A 24316-nucleotide genomic window follows, 5' to 3' on the forward strand; every position below is an offset into this window, starting at 1 on the left:
AGCGGACGGACAAAGAAGTGCTGACGTGGTAGACCGGACAGAAGGAAACAGGACGCGCGGAAGGCGAACACGACAAAGTAAAAATGTAGCCACATAAGGCATTTCATGCATTAATGACGTCCTCCCATTGAGAACGAATGAGAAGCCAGGGCGCTGCTGTTGGAAAGACACAGGAGGAGCTGGTCAGCACTACGGTTGTGCACTGTCGGTATTTTTAAGGAATAAATGCCCGCATATTCGGACTTCAGCTGCGCACGTTTGCGCTCACAGTGTTGTGCAGCCATTCCGATTTTACAGTACTGGCCTACAAATGTACGGATGTGCAATAGTTAGTTAGTTATATTGATTTTAGTGGCGCAAAAGCAACTGAGGCTATGATGCGCCGAACACAAGGTTAGAGATTTGGTTAAAGCTGAGGCTTTTTATACCTAAGTTTGTTTAAAACATTGGCTTCTTTGAGAAACTTAAAAGTAGTTCAAAATCCAATCAGTGCTCGATTCTCTAAAAAGCAACAAGGGGTGTAAAGGGATGCATTTATTGTAAAATGTTCAGAAATATTTATTTCTTATTTCTTCTAGTTTTATTCTTGCAATTCAGATACGGTTTACTGAGACTTCTGCACCACACATTTTCCAGAGAGGTTTGTCTTGTTTTGTCAGTAGAGGGTAGTGCGTAAAGTGTGTGTGTCCAATGCGTAGCCGACATAAAATAACTTGGGCAAAAGGTTCTTGACGTCTACATGATTTCCATTATCTAGAATTGGCTTATGGAATGCAGTTTGTTGTTTGTCTGTTCGTGCCATGCAGCCTACCACTTATTTCTGAGTTTACTGTGCAGTAATTTCAAAAAATCTCTGTGTGGTATGTTCACTTCTTTTATTTGACCAATTCGGGCTTGTGCTGCGCATGCATCTGCTGTCTCATTACCTACAATTGCAACATGGCTAGAGACCCAGCAGAATGTAATGTTATGCCTTTGCCTTGTGATTTTATCTATGTTATGTTTGATGTGTCCTATTATGAGTTCAGCAACATTTCTAGAGTGCGGTGCTTCGAGCATACTCAAGGAATCGGCCTAAATGATGCTATCTTTTATGCTCTCTCTTACTATTACTCTTATGCTCTCTATTACTTTTATGCTCTCTCTTACAAAGATGGCATGACATTCGGCACAACAAACCGACGCGTACTGTAGCAGTTGCATGATTTTTTTATTTTTTTCTCGAATTACAGAATTCACTATAGGTGTCATTTTTTTTCTTGTAGTACAAAGATCCGGACTTCCCGGGTTCGAACCCGACCGCGGCGGCTGCGTTTTTATGGAGGAAAAACGCTAAGGCGCCCGTGTGCTGTGCGATGTCAGTGCACGTTAAAGATCCCCAGGTGGTCGAAATTATTCCGGAGCCCTCCACTACGGCACCTATCTCTTCCTCTCTTGTTTCACTCCCTCCTTTATCCCTTCCCTTACGGCGCGGTTCAGGTGTCCAACGATATATGAGACATATACTGCGCCATTTCCTTTCCCCCAAAAAATCAATTATTATTAAAGATTTTTTGTAGTATGTGCTCATGTGGCGTTTCTTTTTTGTGTAAATTTGTAAGTGTGAAGTCACATTCTGAAGTAAGGATGAACCACGGTGGCAAATATTATATATTTATGCAATATTTGGCAGGGCATCTAATACTGCTAAGGGCTGTGTAATCAACACGATGGGTATGCCTACTTAAATTACGCGGCCCAATGTGGACCACTACGGAAAAAAGCACGACGGGCGCATAACACAGCAACGCGACGGGAACGATGTGTACACTTCCTGCAACGGTTCGCATTCATATTTTTGGCGCCATTCTTCCACCCTCATAGCGTCATAGCTATTGTGCAAAAAATGAAACCCCAGCGGAACTCAGAAGCCCCCGACACAGACCTAGCATGCCGCTGTAGTATTGTGGACAAGCAAAAGCTATTTATATGAATTCTACTTGATTATGTAATATGTAAGGTCATGTTGCGTTATGTTACATTATGTTATGTTGTGTTGTGTTGTGTTGTGTTGTGTTGTGTTGTGCTGTGTTGTGTTGTGTTGTGTTGTGTTGTGCTGTGTTGTGTTGTGTAGTGTCGTGTTGTGTTGTGTTGTGTTGTGCTGTACTGTGTTGCGTTGTGTTAAGGGGGACAGGCACAAAGTTTTTGGGTGTCCATTTCTTGGCTTTGAAAGAAATCTACGGGCCATGTAATAATGAAAATGAGCCCAGAACATTAGTGCAAAGCGTTAATAATTGGTTTCAATCGACTTTGTATCGTCAGTCTTGGTCTGGGTTGGCGCCAGCGCTGAAGTGCACCTTGACGTCGCGGTCGACCAGCCAACCTGAACTACTGCTTCCGTGAAAACGTCAGCGTCGCCGAAAGGCACTGGTTAATCCTGTGAACAACCATTGAATTTGATGACGTCAAAATAATTGGATAAAGTGGACTGTGATGTCACTCGACGTGGGTGGAAATGCCGAGAGGCTCCTCGGATAATATTCATTAAAAACTTATTTAAATCATGATCCTCTCGATGTCTGCGACTGAAACTTGCTAGAAGGCATCTCCTCACGACTAGGACACCAGTAATACCATTTGCCTGCTTTCGAGATTTGTTGTATGTTCAGCTTTAAGTTACGTTACTTTATATGTTGTGTTGTGTTGTTTTGTGTTGGGTTTAGTTGGGTTAAACTTCCATGAAGCGCACATGGGCTCGAAGACCGCGCCGCAGTAAAGAACTGCGGATGAGTTTCGACTGCCTGCAGTTCTTTAACATGCACCAGCATCACACAGGCGATTTTGCATTTCGCCTCCATCGAAATACGGCCATCGCAGCAGGCATCTAACCCAGCGTCCTTAAGTTCAGCAGCCCAATGCCGCTAAGCCACCAAGGCGGATGAATTTACCTTAGTGAAACACACAAAGTGGGCAAGATGTCCGTGAAAGGGCCTCCAAGCCAAGGCCGAGTTCGTTAACCAGCCAGTGCCGATGAAAGAAATAATCGTCATGTGTTTAAGCAATCTGCTTCGATTTCTAGGGAGCAAACTTCAAGAACAGCGAACAAACCATGCTTTGCGCATAGCGTTTTGAAGATACCCTACCGCCACAACAACAAAAAGAGAAAATACGCCACGATACCAATACAACTAAAATCAGAACACACGCACAAGAGACAAGGGAGTGGTTTGACCTCTACAGCTTGAAATCGAACATACAGCGCGGATCGCGACCAGGCCCACGGTGCAAGAAGGAAAACAAAACAAGTCGCGGTTATACGCTTCCAACAGAAACAAGCGAAAACACGCACTCGTAAAAGCTGTTGGCCGCCGGACAACAAACACCGCAAACAAACATGACGAGAAGAAAGAACACGGGACGAAGGCGAACTGGGGGGAAGAACAAGCGGGGTTGAGAGGATCTAAAGTAAGTGCATTACAGAGCAGAAAAAAGAAACGCAGGCCAGTGTGGCGCGGTGGCGAGGGGAAGGAATAAGGAAAGAGAAGAGGGGAATGTGGAGAGGAAAGAGGGCGGCCAAAGGTGGTCCTTTGTCGAACACGATTGCCGGTGCCTCAGTCAATGATCACCGAGTGCGCTCGCTTTCACTACGCCTTCGTGAATTCAGCGCGGTGTGCGCTCCTTGGCTCGCCGCTCGGACGACCCTGATCGGCGATTTCAGTGCCCTTCCCTTCTCAATCTAGAGATGAGGGGGGAGAGGAGGTGCCGAGCGCGTTTCTTTGGAGAGCCCTCGAGTCCGCCGACGAAGAGCTGGGTTTCCTTTCTTCCCAAAGTCTTGCCTCCGCAAGGCTTACGCCAGCGCTCCGGAGCCCATCTTGAGCTTGTTACGTGGCCTCCTCCTCCTCCGCGTCCTCTTGTTGTTCTCGGGGAAAGCTTGCATTGTTTGGATCCCTCTGGGAGTTGGTAGGCCCGGTTTTCTGTTTCCTTTGTCGAAGCTCCTTCGAGCGCCACCCACCGCCCCTTGATTGTTGGGGAGAAGAACGTTTATTTGCGCTCCACTGGCGATAGCCCGAAGGGGGCTAGAGCCTCGACCGCAGGCCACTCCCGAGTTAGGTGAGTGCGCCGAGGTTTGCTCAAGATTGTGATCGAAGTGCAGGTAGCGTAAATGAGATGTCCGGGCAAATTGTCTCCTGTTACCTTGCGGTGGTCGGAATGCTTAGGGTTGAGCCGCGAGGCACTTTTCCGCCTCCTGGTTAGAAGGAGAAAACAGAAGCAACAAACAAGGCCTTTTCAGGTGAAAGAAAGAAGAAAAGATGCCGTCTACAGAGGGCGAACGACTGAAATATCGCGATGAGGAAGGGGCGTTTCCCTCCTTCTTTGTCGCTTTCTTGATAGAGTAAGGTTGTCGGATTCATTTAACGAACTTTACTGGTCGTGATCAAAGTTTTGGTTGTATTCAGTAATGAGTTTACTTTCCACAGCGCGAGAAGACGCGACAGCAGACGCATTTTGTGTCTTTTAGTGCAATACGAGCACTCACAAGCCGCGAGATTCAATCACTCACTGAAAGAAAGAAAGAAAGAAAGAAAGAAGGAAAGAAAGGAAGAAAGGAAGAAAGAAAGAAAGAAAGAAAGAAGGGAAAAAGACGAAAGGAAGGAAGGAAGGAAGGAAGGAAGGAAGGAAGGAAGGAAGGAAAGAAAGAAAGATAGAAAGAAGGAAAAAAAGAAAGAAAGACGAAAGGAAGCAAGGAAGGACAGAAAGAAAGAAAGAAAGAAAGAAAGAAAGGAAGAAAGAAAGAAAGAACGAAAGAATGAAAGAAAGAAAGAAAGAAAGAAAGAAAGAAAGAAAGAAAGAAAGAAAGAAAGAAAGAAAGAAAGAAAGAAAGAAAGGAAGAAAGAAAGAAATTTTCAGCGTTGTTTGTATTTGCATTCCGCGTCTTCCGTAGAGACGCTTCTGCAGCACCCACCGGGGTGGCTCAGTGGTTACGGCGCTCGACTACTGATCCGGAGTTCCCGGGTTCGAACCCGACCGCGGCGGCTGCGTTTTTATGGGGGAAAAACGCTAAGGCGCCCGTGTGCTGTGCGCTGTCAGTGGACGTTAAAGATCCCCAGGTGGTCGAAATTATTCCGGAGCCCTCCACTACGGCACCTCTTTCTTCTTTCACTCCCTCCTTTATCCCTTCCCTTACGGCGCGGTTCAGGTGTTCAACTATATATGAGACAGATACTGCGCCATTTCCTTTCCTCCAAACCAATTATTATTATTATTATTATTATTATTATTATTATTATTATTATCATCGGCTCCTAACCCATGTGCTAGTAAATACGCCGTGAACTTTTTCCTTTACTAGGAGTTGAGAAAGAAAAGCAAAAGGCAAAACATAATCACTGACTCCGAGTGCTGTAACTAGGCAATCAATCACATCTGTCTATTAACGGCGACAAAAAAGTTGAAAGCCATTCTGTGCGTCGCAGAAAAGCGCCGTACCGCCACGAGACACTGAGCCAACGCCATGATACGAGTGTCGTCTCTGAGGGGGCGGAGCGGCATCGAGCTCGTACCACGGCGACAAAGGTGCGAACTTACCTCGACCGAAAGAAGAAGCGACCGAACAACATCGCACGAACTGCTTAATGCGACTCTCATCTTCACCGTGGATGACAAGCGATACTCGGGCATAACAAAAGAGCGCTTCATTGGGTTGGCCGCGCGAGGTGGCGCCGCGGACAGAGGCGAGGTAGAGAAATAAATGCCGAAGAAAGCTCGGGCCCCATCGCAATGGACATATGGGGGCGGGGGACGGAGAACGAGGAGAACGAGGCCTGACCCGCGTCATACACCCGCGGAGGTGATGGAACGCGCCATGAATACCGCAATCGAGCGGCCTGCCCACGAATGCCGCCAGCGTCGGGAAAAATAAGAACGGCTGCTGGCGCAAACGAGTCGCAGGGGCGCCGGATCGAAACCACGTTCTCGTGCGGTCCACCCACATCCACGTGCCCAAAGAGGAGGGGAGGCAGGTGGAGGCGAGTCGGAAACGAATGAAGGGAACGCCAGTCCCTGTGCTGCCTACGAGAACAGCCTATGGAGAGACCCGGTTTTTAGGGCAGCATTTGTGTAGTGTACGTTTGTGCGGCTCGCTCCGGGCCTCAGAATGAGAAACTGGGGGGGGAAGCCGGCCACAAAGGGAGCAGCTTATTATTCACCCAAACGATACGCTGGTCTTGTCCTGTCTCTTGTTCCTTTTCCTACCAGCTTGCACAAGCGAGCATTGTGAATCGGTCTCTGAGCGGGAGCAGTTACTTCGTCAGGAACACGTTGAAAGGAGTACGTGCATTGGCGGCTGAAAATTGAGTTTTCTTCGTTCTTCTCAGCTTTCTAGGTTGCACGTGGGCGTGAGTGTGGGTCCTGTAGTCGACTTCGTCGGTGCAGAACGTTCAAGGTTCGCTCGATTGTCTTCTTGATAGAGAGAGAGGAATAGAGATAAAGAGGAAAAGTTTTGTTTCTCAGCTCATGCCCGAGCCTGCTTAGTCGCCCTTTCGATCGGCGCTATATAGCGGCTCAGGCGGAGGTGGACCACGTGTGCGCCAGATGTGGGCGACGAGAAGTGGCCAGAGAACGGACTGCAGAGCGCGCAGGTGTTACGTCTCGCCTCTGTAGACCACTGACAACGCCGCTGAAAACCTTAAACAAAAGGAAGTCACTCGAGAAGTTTGACGAACCTCACGACTCCCCACAGCACGGGGCTTTCCTTCTCCAGCTTCACGTTTAAACTGTCGAAATTCGGAGGGACTCATGCCTACGAACTACGCTAGAATTTATTGTTGTTGTTGTTGTTGTCGTCGTTGTCGTCGTTGTTGTTGTTGTTGTTGTCGTCGGCCTCGTCGTCGTCGTCGTTGATCTTGTTGTTGTTGTTGTTGTCGTCGTCGTCGTCGTCGTTGATCTTGTTGTTGTTGTTGTTGTCGTCGTCGTCGTCGTTGATCTTGTTGTTGTTGTTGTTGTCGTCGTCGTCGTCGTCGTTGATCTTGTTGCTGTTGTTGTTGTCGTCGTCGTCGTCGTCGTCGTCGTCGTCGTCGTCGTCGTCGTCGTCGTCGTCGTCGTCGTCGTTGTTGTTGTTGTTGTTGTTGTTGTTGTTGTTGTTGTTGTTGTTGTTGTTGTTGTTGTTGTTGTTGTTGTTGTTGTTGTTGTTGTTGTTGTTGTTGTTGTTGTTGTTGTTGTTGTTGTTGTTGTTGTTGATGTCGTCGTCGTTGTTGTTGTTGTCGTCGTCGTCGTCGTCGTCGTCGTCGTCGTCGTCGTCGTTGTCGTCGTTGTCGTTGTCGTCGTCGTCGTTGTTGTTGTTGTTGTTGTCGTCGTCGTCGTCGTCGTCGTCGTCGTCTTCTTCTTCTTAGGGACATGGCACACACTCACGACGGGGTATTGGCCAGGGTTCATTGAGGAGCTTTCGCTGCAATCGCATGCAATCGCATGCATGCCAATAGTGCAATCGCAGGCGGGGAAGGCGGTGATTGCTTTCTTCTGCGAATAGGAACGCGGACATGTTCTTAACGCAATTATAAACGGTGATACGCGTTTCGTTTACTTTTAGGCCTCGCTTTCTACTGTAAAGAAATGAAAACCAAGAATGACAGAGCCGCCGCCTTGGCTGAGTGGTTATGGCGATCGGCTGCTGGCCCGAAAGACGCGGGTTCGATCCCGGCCGCCGCGGTCGAATTTCAATGGAGGCGAAATTCCGGAATTCTAGTGACCCATCTGCTGTGCGATGTCAGTGCACGTTAAAGAACCCCAGGAGGTCGAAATTTCCGGAGCCCTTAACTACGGTGTCTCTAATATCCTGAGTCACTTTGGGACGTTAAACTCCCATAAACCAAACTAAACCAAACCAAGAATGACGATGGTAAAACATTGAAACACGACTGCAGAAATGATTTGATCGACGGGATCATTAACAGAACTGTTAATTCTTCCTCGCAAAGGTTGAGGAAAGTCACGCGCCAGAATAGATAAACAATCGCGGCATAGTAAAATGTGCAAAAAAAAGTGCACCCATTTCTTTGTTCTCGTCTTTATCGTGTCATTTCCGTTCCTTCTTCCCACAAGGGTAAACAAGCATTCTTTGGAGGACGCGAGTGACTTCGCCTTCTTCTTGGCACAGCGGGATGAAGACGAAGCAAATAGCCTTGACGGAGTCATGGGCACGTCCTTGGCAGCTGCAAAAGCTCCACGGAAGATAAACAAAAGCGTGGGCGTGCGTGGGGGGAAGCAGAACGCCAAGTAATGAAGAAGAGGAGAGAAAGAGAAAGAGAAGGAGAAAGAAAGAAGAGTCAGCGCGGAGCAGATCAGTCGCCACGCGGGAGGGGACCTTCTCCATCCGGTTGCACGCGCGCTTCCTACCGGAAGTCATTTAAGCGAGCCGGGCCTCGTCAGCGGCGCGCACTCGGCATCGCAAGGAAAGAGCAATCTCCGCCTAATTGTCGATACCGGCAGAGTCCTAATTGCAATTAGCGAGGGCCTCCCCCCTCAAGCCGGACGGCGGAGTCAGCCGCGCGGGGCCGTTTAGTCGGGAGGCGCCGCTTCTGCTGCTGCCACCGCTGCTTCCGGGGGATCGGGGGTTGTCTTCTGCGCCAAACCTCCGTCTGTCTTTCCCCTCTTTCTTTTCCATCTCTCTCTATCTCTCTCTCTCTCTACCCTCTCAAACTAAGAGCCCCATCGCTGAACAATTTTCTCTTTGTTTCCCTTCCTTTCTTCAATTCTCTTTTTCTCTCTCTCTCTTTTGGTCTGTGTTGGGCACTCCGGACTGCTTGGTGAACCCGTATAGCACCCGCATTATTCTATTATCATTTCGTCTTTCTACACCGGCATATAATGCGAGCAAATCCTGCTCAGCTGCAGATAGCCAGCCTGCGGGCTATATACATATACGCGATCGAGCTAATAAGTAACCTCGGCTGTGTGCACTGCAGAGAATATCGGCAGAGCTGAGAGGAACAGGCAGAACTGCCCACTTGCCTTGTACACTGCTGTACTGCTTGTGGAATCAGCGGATATGAACGCGTGCTGAAATTATCAAAGTTGCCTTTACTCCAGAACAGAAGAAACATTAGCTAAGCCTTGCCTTGCGGAGAGAAAAAGAGCCGTTCGTATATCGTCATACTCATTTAGTGCGGCTCTTTGAGATGCTGTCCATAGAATAGTGCACTGGTCACATTATAAGGAACGACACCGGCAAATGTTATCATCCTGGGACGATATGAACAACGCTTCGTTAATGAGATGCGCACAGTCTTGCAACGCGAAACACGCATCACGCGCAGTGATTTGCATACTGGAATAATAGCCCAATTCTACTTCTCGATAACCGAGGCTACGACTGCTTCCGTCGCCGGTGCACTGCTAATGATCGCCATTGTGCAGAACATGGTCTTTCGAGTAGTAAGGTCCCATTTCAATTCTTTTTGCACTGCACAGTGAATGTTCCGCACGATAAAGCACCGTTATAACTAAACTATGCATTAACCGTCAATACTGCAATGTCGTAAAATAGTATGGCAGAGTATAATGCTTGCGCTGTCTCTGACGGCGTCTACATTTCGCTCTGCCATTTCTTGAACCACGTAAGTTTAATTGCAATGTTGCATTTTCTGGCGCGACGTAGAAAACAGGCTGCATGGTAACGAAAAACCAGTCATAACTGAGTTTTAAACAAGTAAAACAAACCGCTGTTTTCTTTGTTTACAATGAGAGCGGCATGCAAATATTCTCAGGCGCAAACAACACCGCTGGCTCTTTTCTTGAGTTTACTGGCCCTGACCATCTATTAGAGCTATTTTTGTTTGTTTTTTTCTCTAAGATAGCCGTAACGTGTTACAGTAACAGTAAACAGCACTACGTTACGAGACAACACGCAACCTTAACAAGGCATCTTCCCTTGGGCTTCTTGTTTCTTTTCTCTGCTACTAGTCCCTTAGCACATTTCCAGGATAACTGCACAAGGCACAATGAAACAAAGAAAAGCACACAAAAAACTGAGAAAATGGCAGTAGGATGTAGTAGCCTCAGAATAGAAACACGTTCTTTGTGCAACTGAAAATGTGGATGCACCTAACTGCTAGATAAGGCAGCAAAAGTAAGAACTCCGCTGAGCTGCGGACGGCAAAGCAAGCGATAAATCAAGCTTCCGCATGGAGCGCAAACAACTATCAAGTTATCGCAACCTGAAAGCAATATTTATGGAAAACGCAGAACAAAAGCGCTGTTTCAGTATACTTCTTCATATGCGGTTGTGCAATAAGATCGGATGGTTTGTGCTGTTTGAGTTCGACCATGCTTTGTCCCGGGCTAAAAAAAATATTCTGTCAGCGGGGGTGCCCCACTCTCAGACAACACTAAAAAAAATGAATAAAATGGGATCCATATTAGTCTTCTTGTGAACGAACTAGTTTGTTCCAACTATTCTTCGTCTTTTTTGAAGGGTTTAAGTTTTCGTCCTTTAGTGAAGAAAGGCAACAGTTCGTACACAAAAGCAGCCGTTAAAACAAGAAAATACACTGAAACTCAATTTTACTGGCAATTTCGTGCACTTATCACACATTTTGCACTAAAAGGAAAGAGAAATGAACAAACGTGAATATACCTGATTTCTAGAATTTATGATCTTTGAACTGGGGGTCGAATGCCCGCTTCCCTAAGCCCCACCGCAGACGCCGCAGGAATGGAAAGCATTATGTACGAACCACATGAGCTGCTAAGGTGTACAGCTCTCATTTTGGTGAAAAGTATTGATGCTTAGAGCGAAGCAAAGTGATTTTGCGTCCATGTGTTTTTCAAGCAAGCTACGGTAAGCCTTAAAGTCTAAAGACAATTGTTTCAATCACCTTTATAGCCACAGAAAAAGTGCCGAACCATCTGCGCTTGCTTCTCGCTATTTTTTAACGCGATAGCGTTAAGAGCCCCATGTCGCAGAAAAGCCGGTGTCGTCGGCGGCGTTGGCCGTGAGCGAAAAATCTCTTCTCTTGCTCTTCCTCCTCCTCGCAATGTACGCCTCTGCCCCAACAGATGGCGCGCGACGGCAGCGCCTCCCGCTCGTCTCGTTCGGGCGTAGTGGGGCCGTGCGGGCACGCAGGAATCACGCGGTGAGCGGCGAACAATGCAGCGCACATCCAAAGCGCGTTCACCACGAAGCTTGCGGCTTGTTGCCCGTTTGTTCGGCGCGGAAGCTATGCTGGCGTTCGTGGCATCGGGTTTGTCGCGAAAAATGTGCCGACGAACTACGACTGCAACTTGAGTCCCGCGCGTTTCGGCAAGACGCCTGGCAGCGCTTCTACGTGGTTTGCCGCTCCGCGCGTCCGTTTCACCGTACGTAGCAGAGAGATTTGTCTAATGGGCAAGGCATCGCGCCGAATGGGCGATGGCGTTCCGTGGACTCCCTGACAGTGCTGCAACACGCTGTCGCGTTCCACTCTTAAGGGCGAAGCTTAAGCGTCCTCCAATTTTTGCTTCTGTTTCTTGCGCATCAGTTCGCCCTATTTGCAGTAACTGTCATGTGAATATTACGACCTGGCGTAAAATAGTTTCAGCTCGTGTTTCTCTTCCTTTTTGAAAACTGGCGAGCACCGGCGACGAAAAGTTGACTTTATGTCGTCCTCACCGTTGCGCTGAGCATCGGCGACCCTTGCACAGCATCGCATAAGCTCGTAAGCTTACGGCAACGAAATAAAATTTGTTAATTTGTTTAACGCTGACTTTTTCAACTCCGCAGTAAACAGCTATTAAATTGTGTCGCACATCTCTCAAATTCCATTGAGCCTTTTTATATGCAGAGGCGTCCATCCACATCGGCATCGACAGCGGCTTCAGAAAATATCCTGCACATCAAAAAAGCTAGTCACATTGTGATAGAGGCATTTCCACACGACTTTCGGTTCCTAAGTCTCTTTCTAAACAGTCAGTGCCGCGAGTTTGCGCACGGCACGCATTTGTGGCAAGAAGCATGCCGGGAGAAGGGGCGAATGCAGTATGGCGTTTTTTGTAGACAAACGTTCACTTCACTCTCCCCTAAGCCATTTTCTTTTTTTTAGAGCTTGAACGCATATACCAACACGCTCTTCACCATGTGTCATTGCTGTTCGTAGAAAGTAGCCCTTAAGAGCGTAAAATTGAATTTATAAGTTAAGTACTAAGTACAAACTTGTCCTCTCACCTGAGATTCCGTCATAGGTCCACCATTCTTCCCAGTTACCTAGGACAGCTGTAAAGAAAGAAGAATCATGCCGTGAGACACATAATATTTACTGTAAAATATACGTGACATTTAATCCGACATTAAATGTTTAACTACATGTTTATCCTTAACACATTCATAGATGTGTGGTTTCTCGTCGCATTTTTTTTATTTTAGACTTTATGTACTTTGGCAACTTTCCATCAGTTTCTGTTGCGACCTCCAGCCAATAAATATCTGCTGCGATGCAACCCCACGCGCCCAGCTGTTGAAACTGGAATACAGTGCACTACCAGTGGAAATCAAAACCATCGCCTGAAAGCACTTGGCTATAGCACGGCCTGTCCCCGAATTAAACAAAAATATCCTCAAATGAGATCTTCCCGCATCGATCTCAATCACGTAATAGGGCCGAAGTATCACCCAATATAAATACATGTACGCATACCTGTTCTACACTGAATGGGCGGTGGGCCGCTGTATTCCCACAAAAAAACGCTCTAACCTCACTTGATGCATTCATTCATTCATTCATTCAATAATCCGTTGATTGATTGATTGATTGATTGATTGATTGATTGATTGATTGATTGATTGATTGATTGATTGATTGATTGATTGATTTATCATCCTTTTTTCTCTCTTGGTCCTTCTTTCGCTTCCTTAAAAACAATTTGTCAATCCATTATTTTTCACAAGTTGCATATGTTCCTTTTTTAACTGCGTTCATTTATCATTACTTCAGCGTTTCTGTTACCGAACTTGGCTTCGCCCACACTGACACATGGGCTTTATCAGTGTCGGTTCAGCAACGTTCTCTAGACGTTAACTGGAAAGCGTGCTTCTTCGCAATTGTACCCTTACTGCGGAGAAGCAAATTATGGTTTAAAGGGGCCGCGAAACGCACAATCAGTGCATGGTTTTGCCTGTTGGTTGCATAGAGTGAGTTATAGAGGTGCTATTAGCATCGGTCGTACCGCGTATACGCCGGTTTTAATATTTTATGAATGATTTTTGATGACTGGACAAACAGTAAATATACTCTAAATTTTGGTAATAAATAGAGATACGTTTTGTCAAGTTTTTGCGTTTTATATTACATCAAAAAAAAAAACAACTTGTTTGCCTTAGATAAAAGCGCTGTAAAGCAAGTAAAACAAAATACATCACCAGAACCTCTGGATATTTTTTGCATCGAAGGACTTTGCGCCTCTCTGTACACATCCTACGACCTAGCACATAACACTTTTGGTTACTCTCTATGTATCTGAGAACGGCTTTGCGGAATCGATCCGATCGAGCAACTCTACAAGCGTTCATTTCGATCCCAAGGAAGGATGCAAAGAAAGAAGCCAATCGTTTTACATTTAGCAGTGCGCGTCGTCAGCTTGTAGAAGATCACCGGGAGGCTGCGCCAGAGGGCGCCATGTTTCCGTCAACAGCGCAACCACCTTGCTCGCCGTGATCAATCAGCGCTTTCCTAGCAGGCTATGGTAGGCAGTAAGCAGTAGCGGTATGCGCTATGCTAAATGTATCTAGTATCTTGCGCAGGCCGTCAATCCGTCGCAGTATCTTGCACTCGAGTATGGATCCAGTTCAGATCACGTTCGGATCCGTAAGTCAGGGAACGTCACTGATCACTGTTTCCTTCTGCGCCGTCGACGTGACGATGAATCATCGCTGGGTCAGCTGGGCTTTCACGTGGTTGTTGTAACCACCAAAGCGGCGCTACCAGCCTTGGCAAGAACGAGTTACAGCGATTACTCAACTATGGTGCGCAAACTTTCGCAAAGTGCTCAAATAGGCTGTTTTGATTGGTCCCGCCCCGTGTCGTCATTGGGAGAGTGAAATGAGAATGGGGAGCTGCGCGAAAGTAGAGTTGAGGGCAGCATTTGGTTTGCTTGCATTTTGAAATTTCTCCCTTGAATAACTCCCGTTCCTATGCATCGATTCTTGTGATTCTTTTTGAGTCAGCATTTGTGTGACATAAACAATCTATCTGAATGATAGCCGGTATCCTTTCAAGTAGTGTTTGGCAGCTCCTCTAAGGTTTATGGGGGTTTAAAGTCCCAAAGCAACTAGTGAAGGACTCCGGAAATTTCGACCACCGGTGGTTCTTTAACGTGCACTGACATCGCAAAGTACACGGATCTTTAGAACTTCGCCTCCATCAAAATTCAACCACCGCGGCCGGGATCGAACCCGCGTTTTTCGGGTCAGCAGACGGGCGCAATAACCACTGAGCCACCGCGGCGGCAGGAGCAAATTATTCTGGTGAAAATGACCGCTTTTCGGACAGATTAATAATATATAAAATCAAAAGATAATTTCCTAAAGGATAATGAATTTGCCTCATTTTCATTAAACATAGGATGATGATGATGAATTTACCTCATTTTTATCCAAGATTGTGCTACGCACAATACCGAGACAGATAAGGAATGTAGGTGCGATTTCATTAGGTTGTTAGAGACTACTAGCCTTGGCATTGCTTCGCAACTAGATAAGACTATTCATGATATCCACTTTTAAAAGCCTCTCAGCTAGTCGCAATGCGAGCGTTCCGAAATTTATTTAGCTTTAGTAATCAACCAAGATGAACTGAAGCCTGCGCAGCCTCTTTCTCCCTTCCCTGCTTCCATTCTACTTTCCCCCGCCCACTCTCTGCTAGGACAGTCGATGTCGCTGGCGCTGCGAGTTCCCCTCCTCTGCCAGCTTCCATCGTGACTTCCTCAATAGTGCCTGCTCAAGAAGGTAAGTGCGGCGGCGCTGCGAACTCCCTCTCCCGTTCCTCCAGCTTCCACTTCACCTGCTTTTCCTCACCGGCGGAACGCGTCGTCAGTTGTGTAAACTGTTCATTAAAACCACTCCCGCTACAAAAAAACATAATTCTTAACAGCCCACTGCATTCTAAACTGCTGCGTATAGACTTCTCCGCATAGTAGCGGCACTCGCAAACAGTTGTGCGCTTTCTGCACGCATGGAACCTTATCCGTAGCAGACAGCGCTGGAAGGGTGGCAACGAAAAGTGCTTACTTCCTAAAGCGCTTAATGTGAGTGTTTGGTGCGTCAATAAAAGCCTGTCTACGGTGTCACCGGCTACTTAGATAGCAAATGCTTCAGCAGATAAACCTGAAACTAATCACTGCAAAATAACAACTTCGTCCCTGCCTAACTATCTAACTAGTGACACCTATTACGCAAACTTCTCGTCACATAAACGGCTGATCGCGCAAGCTTTCCGCTCAAATACCTTCAGTAACTTAATATATTTAATAGGTTTTCATTTTTGCTTGAATTCTGCGAGCTCCTACAATGCAGTTAAGGAAAAATGACTGTGGGTTTGTTCGCACACAAAGATTGACGTCTTACGTGTTCAAAAGATTTTGGTCACCTTTTAAAACATGCTGCGTTATTACTGAGCAAACCCAGCGCCCTAATACCTGTCAGACACGTGATATAGTTGTCTCCTTATCCCCGCCTTCCTCGGAATACGCATTATCAGCCAAGTAGAGCAACACAACTGTTGTGAGCCATCGTTTTGGAATGGCAGACAGGCTACTCTCGTCTTCAAAGTGCTACTTGGCACATCAGAGTCAAGAAAAGGCGATCTCGATAAGGCTTTATTGGTGTGATTACGGCAAATACAATAAAAAATAATACATTCGCTCATGTTTTTATTTATGAATTTTTTGCTGGGGTAGCGCAGACATGAGCAAATTATTTCCCGGCTGAACCTCAGGCTTTTAAGGGCTGACACTTAACACATGTCGACTGTAAAACACACGTTATAGAGCCATTCCTACGTGCGACCAATACTGCTTTCTCTTACTTTTCGTCATTCGTTAAAATCGTACTTGCGTACTGTTATAACTATAACAAAAAACTAACAATATTACTGGTGCTAGCAAGTGAAGCTTTATGGTACTACAAAGCCGTTTTTCATTCATAATGATATACATCGATACACTGTTAAATATACAGTAATGGTAAACCTGCTGTAGTTTGCTGTACGCTGCTATTCTAGGTGCCTTAAAGCCAGAAGAAGCAAGCACTTTTCTTACTCTTGCGTCTACAACACTCGATGCAACGGCAGCAGATGCTTTGCAAGCAGTAAATGAAATATATCAAAATGCAACTCACTGTTCTACTTACAGCAGTACCGAAAATATTCTTTTCCGAGTATAACGGCACAGCTTGTTAAGGCCGTTTGGCACTTGAAAACCCCTGTCATACGCTTTTTGCTTACGCAGCAAGATTAGATGTGTGCCACACGAAAAGTATTTTATATATCGCGGCTATCTGAAATCTGCCGAGAAAAAATATATACTTTCAATCACCACGCCAATAAAAAATACAAGGCGTTTAACCATGAACGGGATGAAGCTCTTGAAATTTGTAGTGACATCTACGCAAGACTCATGCGATCATGCCTGACATTCTCCATCAGGAAGGGTATACATACCGACTTAACAGTCGCCCCTAAACTAACTCTACTTGAGCGAACTGTTTAAGTAGGGTTAGTGGATATATTGCTCAAAACAATGTATCCACTCCTGCTCTGACTTCCAAGAGGCAGTTGGCAGTATTTGGTCAATAAAAAAATAACTGTGGACATTTCATTTTTTTTTCGGTACTAAGCTGTGAGTGAACACACCACAGCGTCATCTTACTGCACCGCTTGCGTGCGTATCGGCATTGTGGGAAGGATAAGCACCCCGCGAGGAAGAAAGGCGGCCATGCGGATGCTCTTACATCGATTTTCCTTCCTTTTTCTCTCAGAAAAAAATACATTTTTGCTATTCCAAAAACTTTGTATTATAGCTCCATGCAAGTTTCTAAAAAAAGCGTTAATAACATAAGCTACCAATCAAGGATTCAGGAAAAGTTGCTTCTGAACTTTAAATAGATATTGTCTCTCTCTCCTTCAGTAACCTCTTGAAACCGCTGCGTAGTAGTGGGAGCCAAACACTCGATATAAACAGGAGTGCAGCATTATTTGCGAACACAGAGAGCATGTCTGAGCGTCGCTTCATAGCGTCCATCTTAAAGTGCTCAACTCGACCGACTTCCTTATTACTACACCGCAAGTGAGCACGTCCGCATGTTCCGTCTCCTACGTCTACTAAACTTTAAACAAGACTCAGACTCCTCCGGTTGAAAGTTTTCGAACGGGCTTTGTCTAAGCATGTACTTCATTATGCACAGCCCACTATTAATATTTCCAACTTTGGTGAGAGGGGCAGCGGTGGCGGCGGGGGAGACCATTCCAGTCGACAAGTATAATCCGTCAAACCCGACGTGGTTTCCGTTTGTTTTCCGCTGCCTTAGTCGGATTGTGTGAATATCGCATAGCCTACATGTATATTCTACTCGTCAACATCTGTCACACCCTCTGTCTGCGGCGGATTACTGTTAAAATTTCGTCAACTTTAATCATTAGTAAAGCTGAAAGTTCCGATCTCTCTCCCGATCTCGCCAACTGGTCGTAAATGAAACAAAGCACCGACGCAACTTTTTTTCTGAACACTAACCCCGAGAAATTCGGAAGCTAGCTCACGAAAAAGTTCGCTTCGCGACCACTTTTCAAGGCGGACAAAACGAGAACAGAGTCGCTGTACCCTGAATCGGAGAGTTTCGCTAAAAACAAACTCAGAATTCGCCGCTACTATTTCCGCACGAGAAGCTTATCCCCGACTTTCCATCCACAGTATACACGCAGTAAACGCGAACGACAGTGTGCGGCGTTGCTAGCTCACAACAGCGAAGAGTTCAGCCTGTTCAGAGCAATGCACAAAGCAAGAGAGAATTGTTTCCATCTCGGTCTGAAACATAAGCGCCTGCGCGCTTCCGGGACGAGTTTTGCCGGAAGCGCGCGAACCCACACCGGAAGTGCACGAGCGCCAAGCAGTGCCGCACGCGGTCGTCCCTCGGATCCCACTAAAGCCAGTGGCTTAGAAAAAAAAAGCCTGCTGAGGCAGACGCACGGGCGCAGGGAGTGAACGGGACACAGACAGAATGAGAGAGATGGAGAGAGAGAGAGAAAGAAAGAGAGAGGAGGGAGGTCCAGCCAAACGCTCCGGAAAGAGCGCGTGCGCTGGGAACTTTGCGAGTTTCCGCTTTGGAGTGCGCTCACGTCGTCAACGAGGCTATTCGAGACGGATCGGATCACTTTACGACGCTGACGCGGCTCGCATAGCGCTCGTTAACAAAGGCCCGATCAAGCTCGGGCCCGAATCACTGTCCACTCGCGAACTGCGCGCTGACGTCATGACGCTGGCTGCGGCGCGGTAACTGCGCCGGTCCTAGACTAGCCGAGGTCTTCCTCACTTTCGCCCTTTGGCTGCGTACCAGTTTTGTGAACGGAACCGGTGGGGAGGAGGGTGCGAGAGGACGAACTGTACGTTGGCCGTAACGAGGAGTGAGTGTTCCGCGCCGCCTTCGAGGCAACCTTCCCTCGGCAGCTACTTCAACACGAAGCGGCGGAGTCTGTCCTTCCCTTCGCTTTGGTCTCGGTCGTTAGTGGGTCTCTCCAGCTAGTCTTGTTTGTGTGACGGCCGTCTCTCTCGCATATGCGTTACCGGGTGACACTGGGAATTGAGATGCTGCTCGCGCAAGCACATGATAGCTTTATAAGCGCTTTGTAATAATAACATATCTACGTCGTATATAAAAGCAGAATAAGTATTACGTAAGCGAGTTGATTTTAATTTACTTCGTTTAATTACACATTACTGTGAGTCTGAACTCTCGGCGAATGGTACTGAAATCTGCATACTTAAAAATACCGTTTGTAAACACCGTTTGCGTTTCGTTACTTAACACTGATGGTTGTGAATGACCCGACTACATTTTTTCTTTAAATATATCTATAAGCCTGCATAAATCAAAAATGTCAAAATGTCATTGTAATAAAAATTTATCGTATCAGCTAGTTGAATGAAGGCCACTATCTGTTTAGTCATGTATTTTTCTTACTGCTATGACCTCGGTACTGTTGAAAGCAGAGCCAGTGACCCCTAGTGAATCTAAGTAGCGTGTGTTCCTGTTAAAAACCACTTTGCCATGCGGGCGCCCACCTTTAATCTATTTTTTCTCGCTAGTCACGCGTTTTACCGAGTGTTCGCGTGTGTAAATGGCACAAAGGCTACTGATATCTTCTCTGTTTCTACTACCTGTTTTTGGGCGTGCCTTTGTTGTTGTTGTTGTTGTTGTTGTTGACCTCACACAATGGCACATACCCACAAGGGGGATTGGCCATAACCAGGCGGTGGCTATTTAAATGACCAGTTGCATGTGGCAAGCATGGGATGACCTACCAAAATTTGGATAGCACAGTTTTCGTAGCCGAGGAGGTTGCAGGAGGTTAGGGGGGCATACAAACTGAAATTTAGGCAAAGAAGGGGTAGGGATTACTATAAGTGGTTGTAAAAACCGAAATACAGAAGCTGATAATGGGAGGGGCAGGACGAAAGATCATGAAGGTAGACGTTTTGATTCCAGTAGATAATTTTGAACGGCAGAGCAAACATTCCCATTGGTATGGCCAAGCATAGAAGCGCCAAGAGACAGAACAACCACAGAAGACAGGCGCAAACTGAGATTCTGTATTGGAACTTCTAATAGTCGCCTCCTAATCGATGAGTAACGACGGCAAAAAAGAAGAAAGTGCTCTATTGTTTCCGGCTCCGCACAATACGGACACAATGGGGAGATCGCCAGACCAGGCCTGTATAGGTAAAAATTTAGTTGCGGTACTCGGCAGCGAAGCCTCGTGAAGGAAACTTCAAGATTGCGCGATCGCCAGACTGAGCTTCTCCATGGGAACAGTAGGTGCTGGAAGTCGTCCAAGGAAGTAAGCGCTGATGCACCCAGTTCGTTCATTACGGTGTACCGTCGGAAGCGTGCCGCCGTGATGTAAGCAATTTTTGGAAGCGGGTCAACAATCGGTCCACTCAGGGCTGCCTTCGCTAAAGCATCAGCTGATTCATTTAATAGAAGACCCCTGTGCCCAGGAACCCAAAGAAATCGAATTAATGTGATGTGTGGAGGGATCAGGAATTTTAGAATGCGAAAGAGCTCCGATTCAGTGGACGCCGAGAGGGAAGTGCATAAAGATAACGAGTCTGTAATTATTATTACTGCTGATAAAGAAATTGGTACCTTTCGCAAAGCGAGAACCACTGCTAGAAACTCAGCCAGATAGATAGGAGTGAAATCTTGGAGACGGAGAGAAAAAGACCAGTCAAGGGACTGGGAGTAAATACCTACACCTGCCTTTTCTGCACACACCGAGCCATCAGTCGCAATTACAACATGTGAGCTGAAGGTCGACAAATAATCCTGCAACATACCATTTAACCATGAGAAAGGCAGTGATTTTGCATTACGTGGATAAATATCATCGTAGATGATAGACACATTTGCAGGGATGGACCGCACCGGAACAATTTCAGGTATTCGCACATTCAGTGGGCCCAGCAAAGATTCAACGAAACAGATTTGGGGAGTTTGAAGGCGAGACCATCCGACACCCAAGAACTCCGCTCGCTGCCTTAGGAAGATCAACGCGGATGCATGCTGGTCCGAGTCGCAAAACTTTAAAAAACGTTTGTACTGTCAAAAGGCGAAACCTTGCAGCAAGAGACGGCACCCGCGCTTCCAGATACAAAACATTGTTTGCCACGTATTTAGGGAGGCCCAAACACAGGCGCAGAGCTTCTCGCTCTAAGAGCAGAAGTGGGCGCATTTTGTATGCAGCTGCTCCAGAAAACAAAACGCAACCGAATTCCAAGATTGGCCGGATATACATTTTGTAAATCAGCAGCAGAGCATGTCTGCGCAAACCGCAGCGAGGGCTACTCATCCTTCGCAGAAGGCCTACCGCCCGAATCCCTTTCGCAGCAACCTGATCTATATGTGGCCGCCAAGAGAGAGAGGAATCATAAGTTACCCCGAGATACTTTAGGGAACATACCTGAGGAATGACATGATGACGATAAGACAATGAAATGTGTACCTGTTGAGTAACCGGAAAAGGTAATAAAGCGCACTTGTTTACATTAAGACTTAAGTGTAATTCAGATAACCATCGGTCAAGGGAATTTAAATATGACTGTAAAACCATATACACAGAATGTAAATCACTCGCAGCAGCAAAGAAAGCTATATCGTCTGCATACACGTACGTAGTCACGTCAGGGGAAGTCGGAATCGAACTGAGTAAGAGGTTGAATAGAACAGGGGAGAGAACTGCACCTTGAGGCACACCTCTAGATTGATGAAATTTCCTTGTAGAAACTCCGCGTTGACAACAATAAAATTCTCTGTCAGCCAGGAAAGCTGACACCCATTCCACAAAATAACTTGGCAATCCCAGAGCACGTAGTCTGTACATCAGAGGCCCATGTTCGACACTGTCATATGCTTTCGAGATGTCAAGAGTTACCAGCGCAGCATACTGTCGACGCCGGCGCGCCAGTCGGACACGGCTTTCGAGGTCAGTATGCGCACACCATATAGAGCACCCAGGCTTGAAACCAATCTGACAGGGGTTAAGTAGTCCCTTTTCAGTAATAATGGGCATGATTCGTCCATACAGCACGCGTTCAACCAATTTCACCAGGTTCGATGTCAATGAAATTGGTCGAATGTTGTCTAAGACCAACCCTTCGCCTGGCTTTTTAAGCACCGGGATAATTTTAGAAACACGCCATACATCCGGGATCCATGGGGTTCTAATAGAGTAATTTACCAGCTCCAATATAGCATTGGGGGATTCGTCGAACAGTATTTTAATCATCGCAGAGGTGACACGGTCAGGACCAGGAGCTGCAGAAGGTAACCGATTTATCACCTGGGAGAGCTCAGAAACCGAGACATTAAGGAAATCATCATAGTGATTCCCAAGCAGTTGTGGGCGAGAGAGCGCAGCCGAAAAACGGTGTTCCAAGCCTTTGCCAATTTCTTCTAATGACCTGGCAAGCTCTACTGGAGTCAGCACATTAGAGGGGATGTTGTGAGGCGGTGGCAGCCTGTTCCTTGACCTCAGAAAGCGAAACAAGGCTTGTCTGTTATTAGATTTTGATAGATGGGCATAATTCTCTTCATCATATTTTTCTTTTGCCCTAGCGACTGTGCGCTTGAAGGTAGCTGCAAGAAACTTATAATCGATCCAATTCCGGGGACATTGATTATGGATAAGTTTCTTCCAGGCTGCCTTGCGCCGCCTATAATCTTTTGAACATTCTGCATTCCACCAAGGGCTCTGAGAAGTGCCTATGCTATCGCACACTGTAAACTCTGATTGCCTCCGTACCCGATCTAAAATAGAGCATAAGCCTAACACCCTGCTCTCCTGAGACCAATTCGGCAAAGAGTGTAGTTCTGAACTGAGTGAACTTTTGAACTTGTTGTAATCGACTAGGGTGCAACTGAATCCGCCGATAGAAGTCATCGGACACACAATGTCAAAAGTGAGTGGGAAATGGTCACTGTTTGTGGCACAGTCAACCGGAGTCCAGGAGGAAACTGCTACCCCTGGGGTTGAAAACGTTAAATCCAATGCTGATCGGGAGTGCCCACGGAGAAAGGTCGGAAAACCCGAGTTATGACAGTTTAGGTTATTCACACAAGCCCAATCCCATAAACGCAAACCGCACTGGTCTGTTCGATAACCCCAAGTCAAGTGATGCGAATTAAAATCCCCAACAAGCAACACATGTGATCTGCTGACAGAGAGTAAGGAATCTAATGGCCGTGAGTCATGAACCCCAGATGGAAAATATACATTTGCGACAGTAATGGGATGGAAACCAGGAACTGAAAGATCCACTGCCTGGATTTCGCAATGAGCGTCCACCCGCTGAAACACCAATCGTGCCTTGTGACAAAATCTGGATGAAACCAGCAGAAGCAAACCGCCCCCCCTTGATGGGCGGTCCATTCTAAAAATTCGATAATGTTCCATTTGAAATGAAAACTCTTTCGACAACCAGGTTTCTTGAAGCGCAATGACATGAGGAGAAAATCGATTTGAAAGAGTTACTAAATCAGTGAAAGCTGATTGAATTGAACGGCAGTTCCACTGCAGCACTCTCAGAGACCCTATTCTGGGGAGAGATCTGCAGCAGCAACTGCCTTTTCCAAAATGCTGTGGTGACCAGTTTTTCCTGAATTACTCTTTTTTGTTTTGGATTGAGGGGAGCTAGACGGACCAGCAACGGCTAAAGGAGACCGGCTACGTTTCTGAGCTCGAGCATCGAGCTCCATCAGTTCAACACACCCATCAATTGCTCCGGTCGTGACTTCAGGTACATGAGTTGGAGGCGTGCGCTCTTTTTGCGGCTGCATTGAAACAAGGGAAGGTGTCTCCGCACTGAGTTTAGTAGGTACTGCAGGATCCACGGATGACTTGAACGCAGCATTGGAGGTCATTATTGAAGAGGTCATTTGCGCCACCATGACTTGCGATATGCACTCTGTTATTGAATTCACTAGCCGATCCATGACCTTGGCCATTGCCTTTTCAACTGCTGCAGCAATCGCATCTGTCAGACTTGAATCCACGACCGCAGTCGTCTGCCGTGCTGCCACACTTGAGTACCCGTACGTCCTTTCTTTAACAATAGCCATAGCCTCGCGCCTTGAGCACCGGCGCTTTTCTAATACTTCCAGCACCTTAACCTCCTCAGCCCTTGCCGGACAATTAGAATATGTGGCGGAGTGACTACCGCTGCACAAGCAACACATCTCATCTTTTGAACACCTTCCTACACGGTCATGATTACCACCACACACACTGCACCTTGAGCTCGACTTGCAGGCGTTCGCGCTGTGGCCAAATCTCCAGCAGTTGCGGCATTGAAGTGGCCTTGAAGAATACGGATCGACCCTGAAAATTAGGGGCCACACCTTCAACTCAGATGGACAGGAGAGACCCGCAAAGGTGGCAATTACCGTTTCAGTTGGAAGTTTTGTTTCCTCAACGACCCGAGTGCACCGATGTACAGAAATCACCCCTGCAGAGGAGAGTTTCTCTAGCGTTTCCTTAGGGCTAAGGCGTGGGTCAACCCCTCGCACCAGCCCTTTAGAGCACGCCAAGTGTGGCGGTATAAATGC

At 46.7% G+C, this 24316-nt stretch overlaps 1 protein-coding gene across 2 annotated transcripts in view; it reads right to left on the reverse strand.

The window, feature by feature from the left end:
- The window catches only part of LOC144128289 (putative carbonic anhydrase-like protein 2), a 196747-nt gene that overhangs the window by 111912 nt on the left and 60519 nt on the right, over nt 1–24316 (reverse strand). For both annotated transcript variants that reach the window (XR_013313769.1, XM_077661591.1), the window contains exon 2: nt 12176–12223. Coding sequence is in view for 1 of the 2 variants with exons in the window: in XM_077661591.1 (XP_077517717.1) it covers nt 12176–12223 (48 nt within the window). In the remaining variant the exon portion in view is untranslated. The remainder of the gene's footprint in view (nt 1–12175; nt 12224–24316) is intronic.

Source organism: Amblyomma americanum, chromosome 4, assembly GCF_052857255.1.
Source record: "Amblyomma americanum isolate KBUSLIRL-KWMA chromosome 4, ASM5285725v1, whole genome shotgun sequence".
Taxonomy (NCBI): Eukaryota; Metazoa; Arthropoda; class Arachnida; order Ixodida; family Ixodidae; genus Amblyomma; species Amblyomma americanum.